Source organism: Neolamprologus brichardi, chromosome 7, assembly GCF_056152115.1.
Source record: "Neolamprologus brichardi isolate AB-2024 chromosome 7, ASM5615211v1, whole genome shotgun sequence".
Classification (NCBI taxonomy): domain Eukaryota; kingdom Metazoa; phylum Chordata; class Actinopteri; order Cichliformes; family Cichlidae; genus Neolamprologus; species Neolamprologus brichardi.
In genome coordinates, this window is record NC_142110.1 from 38,127,731 (window position 1) to 38,141,859 (window position 14,129).

The 14,129-nt window shown below is 39.6% G+C and overlaps 1 protein-coding gene across 5 annotated transcripts in view; it reads right to left on the reverse strand.

Annotated features, from left to right (window-relative positions):
- rxraa (retinoid X receptor, alpha a) overlaps positions 1-14,129 on the reverse strand; it is a 109,179-nt gene that overhangs the window by 7,943 nt on the left and 87,107 nt on the right. For 3 of the 5 annotated variants that reach the window (XM_006795610.3, XM_035909856.2, XM_087843578.1), the window contains 3 exons: positions 10,307-10,491; positions 2,179-2,308; positions 776-908 (listed from right to left, as the gene is read on the reverse strand). In XM_006795610.3, the coding sequence (XP_006795673.1) occupies positions 776-908; positions 2,179-2,308; positions 10,307-10,491 (448 nt within the window). The remainder of the gene's footprint in view (positions 1-775; positions 909-2,178; positions 2,309-10,306; positions 10,492-14,129) is intronic. The other 2 variants (XM_006795612.3, XM_006795611.3) reach the window with 1 other exon arrangement.

Sequence of the window (14,129 nt, forward strand, 5' to 3'; positions counted from 1 at the left end):
CATCCAGCTCACAAAGACACACTGGAATTGTTAGTTATTATCCCAAATTGGCAATATTTGTGCTGTATCAAAACCTCATGGGGTTTCACAGCTGGCAAAGACTTTGCTCTGAGTTTTAGTCTGAGTTTCTAATGCTAACGTGTTATCAGTAGAGAGACTGACCGATATACTGATGAGCCGATATTATTGGCTGATTTTACTCATTTGCCATTATATTGATATCAGTATTTTCAAACAGCCGATAAATAAAAATTTAAAAATATATGAAGAAACAGGAGAACTAACTTTAACCATGTTACGAGATTGAAGCTGCATAGTTTGTGCACCAGGGGGCCCTCTACAACTTCTCTAATGCAATGTGTTTAGACCGCCAAATCATCACAAAAGTTAGGCAGAGAATAAACGACTAATCCAAATGTTTTTGTAACAATGAAACAAGTTTATTTTTACATTTCTACAACATCTTAGTAAGGACTTATAAATAAATACATCTAACAAATGTTTTGTGTCCCTCGATGTTAAACAAAATATCGGCTGATACTAAATATGAGTATCGGTAAGACTCTAATACTTTTTTAACTCTTTAACTTTTATTAACTTAAAAAATAGGCCACCTTTATAAATCACAATATTATCAAAGCACTACTTTCAGGTTGCATTACATGCTACTCGAGCACACCTTTAGAAAGTGCTACCTAATATATTATTTATAAAAGTTTTTGGTGCAGTTTCTACATGAATTTAGATGTCACTAAGTCCAAGAAAATTTAGTAACCTGTCAAAGATGGCTCCCACTCCGGCACTGTGGGCGCTGTTGCGGTGAACGTGCAGCCCCGTTGCCAACAGAATCCCGTCTTTAACCGCTATCGAGCGGTGCGAAAATGATGCAATGAGGAGCTCGTTCCAACCTGAGAAAGAGATGAGGAGAGGGACTGAGAAAAAAGTATGAGAAATAAAACCACTCACACTCTCCGAAATCCCCAGTACAAAAGTTCACACAGCATTCGAGCAAAATGAAACTGACAACAAAGGAGGGAATTCCAATGAATCAATTAAGCTGCGCACTAAAAGCATGCAGCTTTCTTAAGCACAGGCATCAGGTTATTACTAAGACATTTGAATCATGCTTTCTAAAGAGACAAGCGTGTAAACGGGATGAACTGCGCCTGCCATCGCAATAAAGACAACAGGCTTGATGCGCCAAAGCAGGGGGCTCGACACGGAGCGCCGAAGACACAAGACGCTGCCGTTTGAGTGACAGGGCTCCTTTAACTGTTCTGCCTGGCAACACTCGCCTCTTCTCCCCAGAGTTGAGTTGGGTATGAGAGGAGCCGGGATGCTTTTATCTGTGATACAGCAGAACTAAAGCGGTTATTTATAGAAAACCTGAGAGCAGAGACGAGCGTTGCCGAATAATGTCTCTCTCTCTCAGCTTTGCTCCATCTTTTTATATGTGCAAAGGATAAGAATGATGGGAGGATTTATTTATTTTATTTGTTTTTTTAGGGTAAGGGATGGGTGCATTATAGCATTTTTTTTTCCTGGAGGAGGATTTAGAAAATAATGGTGTAATTTAGAGTGACAGGCAAGCAACAAGGGCAATGTGTTGGGAGAACCCAAAAGACCTTCCTGCATGTGACGTTAGTGACTGTAGCAGAAGTGACAGATGATTCACTCTCCGTTTTACGTCGCTGCTTCTGTGATGCTTGCTTTTCCTCATACAGCAGATGCACGAAGAGACTCTGGGTCTGTCTCTTGCATCAGTCACATGACCGAGAGGTATCCAAGGTTATGGCCAGAGTAGTTTAGTGTTCTCTTTTTTTCTGACTATATTATTAATGTTCATGGGCATCTGTTGTATCTACAAATGTGACTTATTTAACAATGAAAACAATGTCCTGTGATTCTGTTATTTTTATTTTTGTTTTGTTTAACCCTTGTTATTTTAAACAGCAGCAATTACTTGCCTTTTTAATACACAGTCAGTGGGCATAATACAATACATCTTACACTGAGTAATCAGTGGTTTGTTGAACCAGCAAATTAGATTAAATGTATTCATATAACAATGACCATTGATTCTAACCCATATCCTGTTAATTATATATCATCACTGCCAATCACTGCAAATTGTTTGCTGGTTAGATCATGCAAAATACTTAAGTCAGCTCAACAGACCTGCTCGTAGAAGGATGACCTGGTCGTCCAGCGGCAGCTCAGAGAAGTGGGGGATTCTTTTAGCCCACTCAACCAGGGTAAAAAGTTGTTTGTCAGCTGCTTGACAGATATTTGTCACTGGGTCGTTGGGCTGCAAGGGACGAGAGACAAAGATAGAACAGGTTAAAATAAGTCAGAAAATCAACTACTGTGTGAATTAAATAAGATTGAAATTTTAGTTTTGTGTCTTTTGGCTGAGAACCTTGTGCTAGGGCATAATTGAGCTACAGTGCTATGAAAACGTATTTCCCCTCCCTTCCTGATTTCTAAGTTCTTTTGCATATTTCTCACACTTGCTACCAATGGTGGTACAACCAGATATTAGGGGGCAATTACTTTTTCACATGGTGCAAGGAAGGTTTAGATTTCCTTAACCTTTTAAAGCCAAGCGTATCGTATTTGATACATGTGTTTTTGTGAGTTTTTGAGACTTCTATATCATCAGCGTGACTTTTTTAACCCTATAAAATATAATTGGCATTACACATTTTTAATGACTAAATTGCAAAAATATGGCTAATGTAGCAAATGTAATACAAATTAAAACTCATACATATGCAGATTAAAATTTGATATATCAAATATTTATATATATATTTATATAGAGAGATTTTCTATAGATTTAGGGCAGTTATTTCATGGTTCAGGTTTTAAAGGGTTAGTAAATTTAAATTATTGATTTTAAAACTCCTGTTGTATTTACTCAGTATATCTTTGTCTAATATTAAAATTTGTGTTATGATCTGAAACATGTAACTGTGACAAAAGTGCAAAAAAATAAGAAATCAGTAAGGGGCTTTTTTCATGGCACTGTACCTATAACTACGTAATCACACACACACTGACACCAACATGAGTGCTCGCCGTGAATAATATCTTCTAAAGAGGTATGGCGAAAAAACAAACAGTGATTCTGTCTCAGCTTGTGGAGGAAATACCTGCAGAGAGCTGTCAGTGAAAAAACAACTTTCGCTGAGCTGACTCTTTCTTTGGGGACCTTTTAGCCAAAACACAAATCAGCCTCTCTGACAGCTAGTAGAGCTCAAGAGGCCCTCGAGAGGCTCCACTGACAGAGCAAGTGGTTAGGAGCTCAAAGAGGACTTTATCACGGCACCAGGAACGGCTTTGTAAAATGTTAAACCAATGTGCTCACAGTAGTGCTTCTAATAATGATTGTGTAATTATGCTGATAATCATGTGACCAAATTCATATACCAAGAAACCTTCTGTTGTATTGTCTGCTGAAAAAAGCTGACATAATATAAAAATTTCAAAAATGTTTTAAGCTTTTAAAACATATTTTGGAAGAAGTTTGCTTCATGAAATAAGCAAACTGTTCTAGAAACTGCTGGCTAATACATGTTACAGTATATGTTACTATTCTTTCTGTGAAATAACAGTTTTCTTTTGAGTCCTAAATTATTAAATAAAAGTTTTCATAGGAGTCCTGTGAAAACTAAGTACACCCTATAATTCCCTAGCTTGTAGAACCACATTTGGTTGACTCGTTGCTGCAGTTCATTAAGAGCATTTGTTTATGCACAGCTCTCTTTAGGTCCCACCACAATATTTCAGTTGGGTTGATATTTGCACAGATTTGTGGGCCAATGCAGCAATTGAAATCTTTTGTTTTTCAGCCAATCTGTTGTGGTCTTGTTGCTGGCCAGTTATATACGACCAAATTTTGGTCATAACTGGAAGCTCTAGCAGTCAGAAAAAATGGCCTCACATTTCATCGTGAGTTCATCGTTGACCCAATGACAGAAAGGTCCCCAGGTCAAATCATCATGCCTCCACTTCTTTTCTTGACAGTTGGTATGAGGTGTTCTGTTTGGTTTTCACCAAATGTGATGCCGTGCATTATGGCTAAACACTCTGTCCAAATGGCATTGCTTGGGGTTTTCGTCTCAAGGTTTGTTCAATTGCAACCTCACGGACCTGAGCCATTCTGTCATGTTCTTTGAAGAGTGAAGAGGCCATACTTGTTCGGTCTTTAGTTATGAACTTCAACATTTAGCACGCTAACTGAGGCCTGTCTGAGATCTTTGTGCAGTGCATCATCTGTCCTTGGGGTGATTTTGCTGGGACGTCTGCTCCCCACTGGGAAGACTGTGGTATTGTGTTAACACGCACCTGAAAGCTCCAGACCGGCAAACTGCCAAAATTGCTTTTATAGAAGTTGTCATAGCAAGCACCAAAAGCAAAAAAAAAAAAAAACATGTCCATTGATAGACAACGCAGCATACAAAATTTAATTCCTGAAAACAAACGTTTCCCGCTCACCAAAAAAAAGAAAGGGAAAAGAATGTGTGCATCTTTTTGGCTTTAGTCAACAAAATAATGGTATGAGCCTAAATAAATGCATTTCTTTTATTTAGAGCTTATTTTTTAACATACAAACTGAAGTTGAGGTGAAAACAAAGCCAGATTTGATCCTTATCTGCTAATGTATATAATGTGTCCTTTATAGAAGAAGACAACTTCTGCATGCAATGAATGCAAAATTGCAAATACAAGGACTTGTTCTCCTTAACTGTCCTGTCACATTTGATTCAAAAGTATTGTTCTTTGACCCTTGGGGAGTAGTGGTAGAATACTAATGCAATGCATACATGCTCCATGACCAACTCAGTAAACTGTAACTCCATCTGGGCTTTGGGTTAAAAAAATCCACAACAATACTGCCATTCTCTGACAAGTAATTCACAGCCATCCCAAGAGTACACATGCTACTCTTGATATGCGTGTGTGTAAACAAAGGCTTTGTGAACATGCTTTTGTGCATAATTTTAAATCAAGTCAGCATCCCTAAATTCTAAGTAGCTCCACATGAACTCGCCCTCTGACAAAAACAGTTAGCAACTTCTCCCCAACTTCTCCTCCAAATCCCACAGATCGATGCTAAAAGCTAGGAGGATCCTGACATCAACTGCAGCTCTCCAGAGGAGATTAGCTCAAGATGAAGGAGAAAATATCTCTTCACTCACATTCTCCTTTTATAAAACACAGGGCAAAGACTATCCCATCCTCTCCACTACATTCCCTCCCTGCGGTGTGAAACTAACACACTGACTGCAGAGCATCGCAAATACGCAGCTCAAATCTGAAAAACTTAAACCAGACACAAAGCCTACACTGTTTTGAAAACTGTAAGTCATCTTGTTTTTTTTTTCTTCAGGGAGAGAAAGAAAACAGGCACCTTATGAATATTTCAGCATCTGATCTCCGTGGGAGATCTGGACGCCGCAGCTCAGTACGACAGTTTTCGTGAACTGCGCTTCCTCCCCAAAACATAAACAGATCCGGTTAATTCATTCCAAAGGGCACAGCCCAGCAAAAAACAAATAAAAACCACAGGGGGCTTCAGCGTGCGCCACAATTGAGCCACCGCTCCCCGTAAGAATACAAGTCCCAGGGTTCTCGTTAAACATGGCAAGCCTTATGAATGTTGCATGGCTATCTTAGCTGTGTTTACACTGACCTGGTTTCTTTGTCACCGTCTGTGAAGATGACGAGGAGAGGAGCTTACAACTTCCTCAAACAATTCTCGGGCATTGCATCTACTGTACTTACTGTTCAAGCCAAAGAGAGGACTTTGGGATGTTATCAGCCCCTGACCCATGAAAGGATAACCTCTACAGTTATAAAAAAAAATTATCTCACAGGTCAGATAGAAAGACTACTTCTTTTTCTTTTAATTTGGAGATTAGTGGCAAAAAAATGTGGAGGAAAAACAGCAAGAACACCAAAAAACCCACCTGACACAGAGAGTAAGGTCATAAACGGACATTTACTGTTTTTTTGTTTTTTGGGGAGGTTGCTTATTTAGGCATATTTTTTTTTATACGTCTGCCACAAACAAAACTGTCTTCAATCCAGGCAAATCAAAGTGTTTATAGCAAGACACCCTTCCACTGCTGCGGTCGATTACTAGAGCAACTTGCATTCTTCCCTATGAAATTTTCATGGGGAGACGAAAGATTTGCCCTTCAGTCTTTCATTATTGTGCTTGAACCACACTGTACTAGAGTGACAACAGAGAGAAAATTGGGTACTCACACAGATCAGGATAAAAATGAATTACTCAAGTATCCCACTTTTTAGATTAAAAAACAACAACAAAAAAAGCCTTTCTTCATATGTCATAATTATAGTTAACAGAAAGATAAGACCTTTTATTAAAATTATCCATAAAGTAATTCAAATATAGTAGAAATAACAGCAAGAAATAACACAAAAAAGAAAGACAACGGGATGTATAAAATGGAAGTAAACCCTAAGGATTAGTGAATGATAACATTTTCCCCTCTGCCCTTCCTACTTAGAAGAAGACCTCTCTCTCACTGACTAAAGGCATATTACTAACGACTGTTTAACTCCTGTTCTAGGTCAGCATGAGATAAACACACTTTATTCAGCTTGGCCAGACCCCGACCATTAGACAGTGGCGGTGGCCTATTCATGGTGTACACTCATGACCCAGGTCATGTGATTAATTACAACATGGAGCACTGGTTCTCAATGGAGACCTGGTAGGGGGGAGGCAGGGGAACAGCATTTGGATAGCAGAGGAGTCCTTGTGGTCAGGACAGAATGCATGCCAAGCCTCTGCCAACATTGCAGGCTTCACTTCAATTAAAGGATCCGCTCACTCAAATCAAAAAACAAAATTAGATTTCATTTTTTATTCCTCGCCATATCCAGCTATACTTAATGTCCTGGTTTAGGGTTTAGGCTTTATATACAGTAGTGGCTAAGAATTTTAAATGCCCACCACAGCCCAGGCTACCAATACCTGGTTGGTGGACAAACTGAGTGACACCAATTGTTGCTAGGCATCTCCTACCAATAGCCTGGAATCCAGTTCACCTTTGTGAGGTTTTCCGCTGCTTTCATCATTATGAAGAAGCCCTGTGCCACTTTTATATATATTCACATATATCTTACAGTAGCTTGGTAACATTAAGTGCAAACACAGCTAACATTATGAAAGATTTTTTATGGTTGAAGATAATTAAAGAACAACTTCATTTATTCTTCTGGCAACAGTGTTTAGCCTTGTTAGACACTGTTACACTTTATCTTTTTGCTAAGCCCATTGACTAGTATGATGACTTTGCCTCTGGGGGCAGTGGGGATTTTTCACGGCTTCCAGCGTGAGGATATTGGACTCTCTATTCTATTAGCCACTCACTGCTCATGAGAGCAGATTCAGCTGATAAATATTTAAATCTCTAACAATTCGCGAGATTATATTTCGATAAATACCTTCCCTCTGTCTTGCTTTCAATGCAGACATTTATTTTGTTTATTTCCATGCATCGATTAAACTTCGGCTACAAACAGACAACAAAAAGAAACCAAAAAGCTCTTGACCCTTGATGACCCTGAATATTTGTGTATTTAACAGGCAGATATCTGTTTGTAGCTTAGAAGGTAAAGGAAGGCGACTACCAATCAAAAGGTTAGTGGTTTGATCTCCAGCTCCTTCACTTCACATGACCAAACTCTCCTTGGGCAGAATACTGAATCCCAAATTGCCTTTGATACATTCATCGGTGTAATGCATTACATTTAATTTTGAAAACTATTTTCAGCATATTCATATGATTCCAATATGATTTTGCACAGGAGTTGGCAAAGAATACATTTAAAGCAAGCCTTTAAACACTTTCACTGCGGTTTTCTAATCTGTTCTGGAGGCCCTTAGAAATCTTCCTCTTGGTGTTGGGCAGGCAGCGGGCATCGAGGGACCCAGCGTGGCAGAGCCCAAACACTCAGTGCATTAGTATGTCTGAGCTGCTAGCCGCTCCCCCATGAATCCCTACTCCTACTTCCTCTCCCTATAATGCCAACGCTCATCTCCTACATTTCCATCTGGCCCCCCGAAAATAGCTCCCATTTACTCACATAACAGCCTTCACATTTCTACCTTTACTTCACAAGACATTTCCTTCCCCCGAAGCAGATGAATCCCAGAAGAAGTCCCCTCTCTCTCCCTCCCTCATTCAGTCTCACTCTCCCATCTCTCCCCCCTCCCCGCCTCCTTTGGTAGGCTTCTGCACAGCTCCTCTGTTTCCCAGAAGAATTCCTGAGAAAGCTGAGGCTTTGTGGTATGCTTTCAGGAACAGTCTGTCTGTTGCATTATTCATCACTCCTAGTCTCCACTGTGTCAAAGACAGCCCACAGTGCCCAGCTGATACTAAGGGGCATATATGAGGAAACACACAGCTGAGTGAAGGAGCTAATAGACCAGGTAAGCTAGTTCCTGAGTCCACAAGTGGTAACCTAAAAAGCCCCAAAGGAGAAAACAAAGTTATTTATATTTGATATTCAGTAACATGTCTACCATCAGGCAGCAGGTAGATGAGAAAAACAGCCGCAAGCTTTAAAAAACAGGGAACTAAAATGTGTAATTTATCTAAAACATGGTTGATGTGAAACATTACTACAGCAAGCATATCCACATGCAGGCAAATCTGACTTGACTTATACGTTTGGCACTCTTCACTGCAGAACTGAAATACATGAAGCCCTCGCACATGGAAAGAATTAAAACAACTTGTGGACAATGGTGGAGCAGCTCCAGTGAGTCTTTTGAAGCATAAATTTCTAAAATATAACTCATAAGCCATAAATCTAAAAGTTTTATATTTGTACTAACTGCAAACCACTACATTTAGTATTTAGCATGCATATGCAGAGATTTTAAGTTGCCTTTTAACTGAGATTCATTGTATTTACTGTCCAATACCTAGGAGCTCCTAAGTGAAAGCTGTTGGGAAGTTTTCACATTTATGAAAATGACAAAAGAAAGAAAGAAGTCAGACCACAGATGTTGTGTTTTTCAAGCTTCCAGTCAAGATGTTGAAAACAAACTAAATTGTGAAAAATACTGAGACTGACACAGTTTTAAGCAATAAATGCAATAAAAAAGACATTTTGACAATAATTTAAACAGTAGAGAAGATCTATAAATGAATCAACCTGTGCTTAATGCTAAGGCATTTTTATTGACAGCTAATTTCCAGCTAATCAGAAATGAATACTTAAGTATGACTAGTACCACTGGTATAACAATGGTGCATATCACTAATTAGTGTGAATGCTGAAAAGCATTCACAGTATTGTTATTCTTAAAGTGACAATTTCAATAAAAAATGCCAGTTATTTTAACTTAAATGAATTAGAAAAATGTATTATATCATTAAACAGTGCACGACTGGATGGGTCTCGCTTATTCAAAGAAAACAAGCCTATGGTGTCCATTAACACACACAAGTTGGCTTTGGACCAAGAGAAACTCTGATATGATTGTGACACATCAATCTTTCATGAACTCACTCACTTTAGCCAGACTGCAACAAACCCTTCCTCCTGCTACTGCTTAGTTTGGATAATGCGTTGATTATATTCCATTGCTGGCATGGATGCAGATAGCTGGAAACGGTGGAGTAGTTATATTTGTTATATTTCTTTGAAGTCCACCGACTGGAGCACATGCATAGCTGTAAACTAAATTCTCTGCAGAAAAGTCCATCAGGTCACAAAAAATAGACGGGCACTCGGATGTCCGTACGGACCCTCACGGTCACGTCCGATGATCAAATTTCTGGCACTTGGACACAAGTGGAACCGAGCAGACTCACAGACATGGAAAGCATAATAAAGGTTTAATCGGTGAGGAAGGAGAAATATTTGAATAAGTTCACATCCTCAAGTTGCAATGAACCCAAACCCGTTAAACTGAGAGATCATTCAGTCTGGACATTTGAATGAGTTGGATGAGTTTGGTTTTCTTGAGAACACCATTGGAATACTGAATGTCTTCAGGTGATCGTGACTGAAGCTGTGAAGCCAGCCAAGATGAAACAGTTGACAGATAATCATCCTGTCAAGTGAGTAAAATACTGAGAACGAGAAAAGAACTCAAAGCAGTAACCACGTATCAAATGGAGGTACTAAATAGGTGGAAAAACCGACCCACCATCCAAAGTAAGCCTAGATAAATCACTGTGTGTGCTCCTATGAGTGTAAATATATACATAAAATCATATCATCTGAATCTGCATTACACAAAAAAACTCACCGAGTTTGATGGCACACCGAGGTTGGTCTCGATGTAGGTCTCGGTTTTAGGTTCTACTGCTTCCTCGGCTTCCAGGATCTTCTCCACGGGCATGTCCTCGTTGGCGCAGCTGGTAGACTCCACCTCATTCTCATTTTTGTCCTTGGCTCGCTGGCGCTCCTCCTGAACGGCTGCATGTAACAAAACTGGTTTCGGTCACTACTGCTGTTTTACAAGGTCAGTATGTGATCAAAAACACACTTTGAAAGAAAGAACTGTTTTGACTGTGAAGCTTAGCAGCTGTTTTGGTTCACATTCACATTTTGGTTCAATGTGATAAATAAACTGTGCACTGCAAGTCCTGCAACTAGCGAACAAACATCTAGCCTGAGTCTGTTTTCAGTGCTGAATCTTCCCCTTTGATTAATCACTTGAATTCTTGCTGCGTTTGTGAGAATAATTGTCCACACTCGGCTCTACATCGGTAGTGAACTAAATACATATCTGGTGCTTGTTCATGGCTGCTTGTGCTTGCCTGTGTCTGTAATTTAGTGTTCGACATTAAGTGCATCTTGGTAAGCAACTGAATAGTTCATAACTCCGAATGTACAATGCCAGCAAAAACATAGCCGAGAGAGTTTAATCATCAATAATTGCTTCAGCAGTGAGGATGGAAAACAGAAAGACCTTGGGTCTGCATTATGTACAACAAAGCAGCATGGAAATGTCCAAGGACATCTTCCAGTTTCCTTATCAAAGATAAGTCTTTACGTAGTGCTCACTGACATACACAGATCATTTCTAGATACATAAATAACATTTGGCCTGTCGCTCTTTCGTTACACCATGAATGGAAGCCAGAATATCTAAAAAAAAAAAAAAAAAAGTCTCAGCACAAATCAATGAAGACTTTATCGTGTCTAAAAACACATTCAAACGCAACCGTGCTGGTTCTGTCATCCGATTGGCTTGGCAAGCAGACACAGGAAATGGTTTGTGTGCCGAGCAGACACAGAGACTCACTGCGGCCGAGGCAAGAGAAACCGCACCTCCACCCTCAAATGAGAATGAAAAAGACGCATGTCTGTGTGTTTTCCGTCTTTTCAAAGGGCTGTAATTCACTTAATTCAAAACACCACCGAAAAAAGTACTCTGGCTTTTTTTTATATGTTTTTCTTCCAGCCACGGATTAATAAAAAGCTCTTGACATAATGTGTTTTGTGATAAAGGGCTGTTGGAAATTTAAAGTCAGCATGCAGGTTTATATACACACACCTGGAGAGCTGCACTGCCACACACACACACACACACACACACACACACACACACACACACACACACACACACACACACACACACACACACACACAATGGGGTTTCAGATCTGACTGAAGATCTGTCTTCTTGAGTTTCCCTTACTCTGGTTTCTATTCCAAGTCCCGAATCAGAGAGGCCGTGGTCTTGTTGTGGGGGGAAAGGAAAGCAGGGGTTGTTAGAGGAGGAGAGGGAAAGGGGCCCCACTTTAGAGGAACTGCTGTCTGGCAGTGGAGGTCAGCTCAAGGGTAGAATACTTGTGTTGGAGTCAGGGAGAGGTGAGGAGGGCTGAAATCATGTTAGCTTTATTCTCCCCTCCTCCTCCTCTACTCTCCTGACTGGGAGAGCATAAATTCATTTAATCCTGTTTTTCTGTGGATTCGCTCAGCCTTTTGGGCTACTGTTGCCATGTTCTCCAACCACAGCCCCCGGGCTGCATGGGGAGGCTTAGGCAGCATTGCAAGTGAGGCAGAAGGCAGTAAATGATAATATCCTTGAAAGGAGTAAAGAGCCCAACAATGACATAAATAAAAACAAGAGAGAGGAGATGGGAGGCCAAGTAAAGGTCAGGAAAAAATGGCCTTAGATAGAATATCCTCCAAAACATACTGATGAAAAGAAGAAACCTATTCTCCTCATTAACTGCGTTTTATTCAGTAACCACCCACAGACACCTGGTTAACACATGCTGCTGTTTTTGCATCCTTAGATCTCTTAGCCATCTCCAAGCATCAAGTTGTGTAATCTATGCACTCTTTTCAGTAAACATGGTTGCCTTGATGAAGAAAGGCAGTGACTGACTTGTTCAACGTGCAAAAGAGTGCTTAACAGCACCGCTGAAAGGGCTAATATTTTTAACACCTAGATGGAGTGTTAAAATTCACACCTTACAGAATGTTTTTCCTCCCCTCAGACAACAAAACCATTTTCAACCCCACTGTAAGCTTTCCCTGGAGACGTTTACTGTGCTGCTCCATAATGAATTACAAAAGCTATCTGTCAATTCAATGTTCATGTTGTGTTGCTGGGTTTTCTTGAACTGCTTTGAGCCAATATAGCCATATTAAAAAAAAGAAGAAGCTGAAGATGACATGAGAACTTGATATAAAAACAAGTGCATGGGTGAGGTTTTGCAGTATGCAGCAGACACATGTTTCAAGATGTGCCATTAATCTATTTCTGAAAAAGAAATGCAAAAAAAGGCAAAGTTGAGAACTGGTAAAACAGAGGGAATAAAGTGTAGCACACAAACGGATCATCAAAATGATTCTCCTTTGAACAAGGACGATTACGGGCAATAAAGCCAAACCCAGAGTACCCAGGTTCACCCCAAAGTCAAGATAAGTCAGGTTAAAACCTGCAGCCAAAAAAATCCATTGGTTTGAAGTGCAACCGAATCCCAGAATCTCAATGAGAACTGAAGAGTGAGTGTTTCTCTAAGTTGTATTATGTATTTGTTTGGGGTGGTTTTTCTCTTTAACACTTGGAAGTACAAGGCAATTATTATCCAAACACAACGACACCAGATAGTCACGTGAAATTGAATAATTAAGTGTTGTAATTATGTTTGCGTAATGTGAATATTAAAAGCCCAACAAGGGATGAGGGTTAAAAATGAGAAATAGCTAGAAACTCTATGTGCAGCATATCGGTTTCTTGCTCCAATTCAGAACTTTATAGTCTTAGAGAGTCCTTCTATGCACTTCTGTCAGTGTTTTTACTGTCATTATTGAATGGATCAGAGAGATTAATAATCACTGCCTTATATAAGAACTCACAGATGTCAGCAAATCCCTGGAGGGAAATTGCCAAAATTATTGGAAGTACAAAGAAGTGGAAAATCATGTTTGCTTCAAAAAAATCAACAACAACAAAGAATTGGCACCCAAGAGAGTGGGAAAAAAAAGTCTTGTGAGTTTATTTGTTTCTATGGTGGCTGGCACCACATATAAAGCACTGGGGCTCGACCACAAGGCAATTAACACCACGGAAATGAAGCATGAATGATGGCAACGGCGTTAGCTACTTACGTCGGTTATGCCGTAACCCCGACAAACTGCAGACGTCTAAATCTGTTAGTCTTAAAGACCAACGTCTGATTTAGAAGAAAAAAGGAGATGGAGCTGAAGATTCTGTTTTCAAGAAAGATGGGATTTGCATTTGCACAGACTCAGTGCATGTTAATAGCCTCTGAAAATGGAAGACTATGGAAAAAAAATAAGTGTAATTCCTAAACAGGTAAAAGAAAACTTTTGTTAAACCTTTTGAATTTAAGCTTAAAGTCTCCAGTCAAAGTCTGCAGTCCCAGTAAAATAAATATCTATTTATGTGTAGGTAATGGTTTCCTTTTAAAATAACATTAACACTGAAAAATGACTGAATAATGGTAGAAATTGAATAATGATCTTAAACTGGGTTTGAATAATAGGCCCTATATTTTGTCCCATGTGGCTGATCGAATCTCTGAATGTCTTCCAAAAGGACAGCATTATGTGCACACCATCAGCAGCTTATAACTTTAGGAATGTGG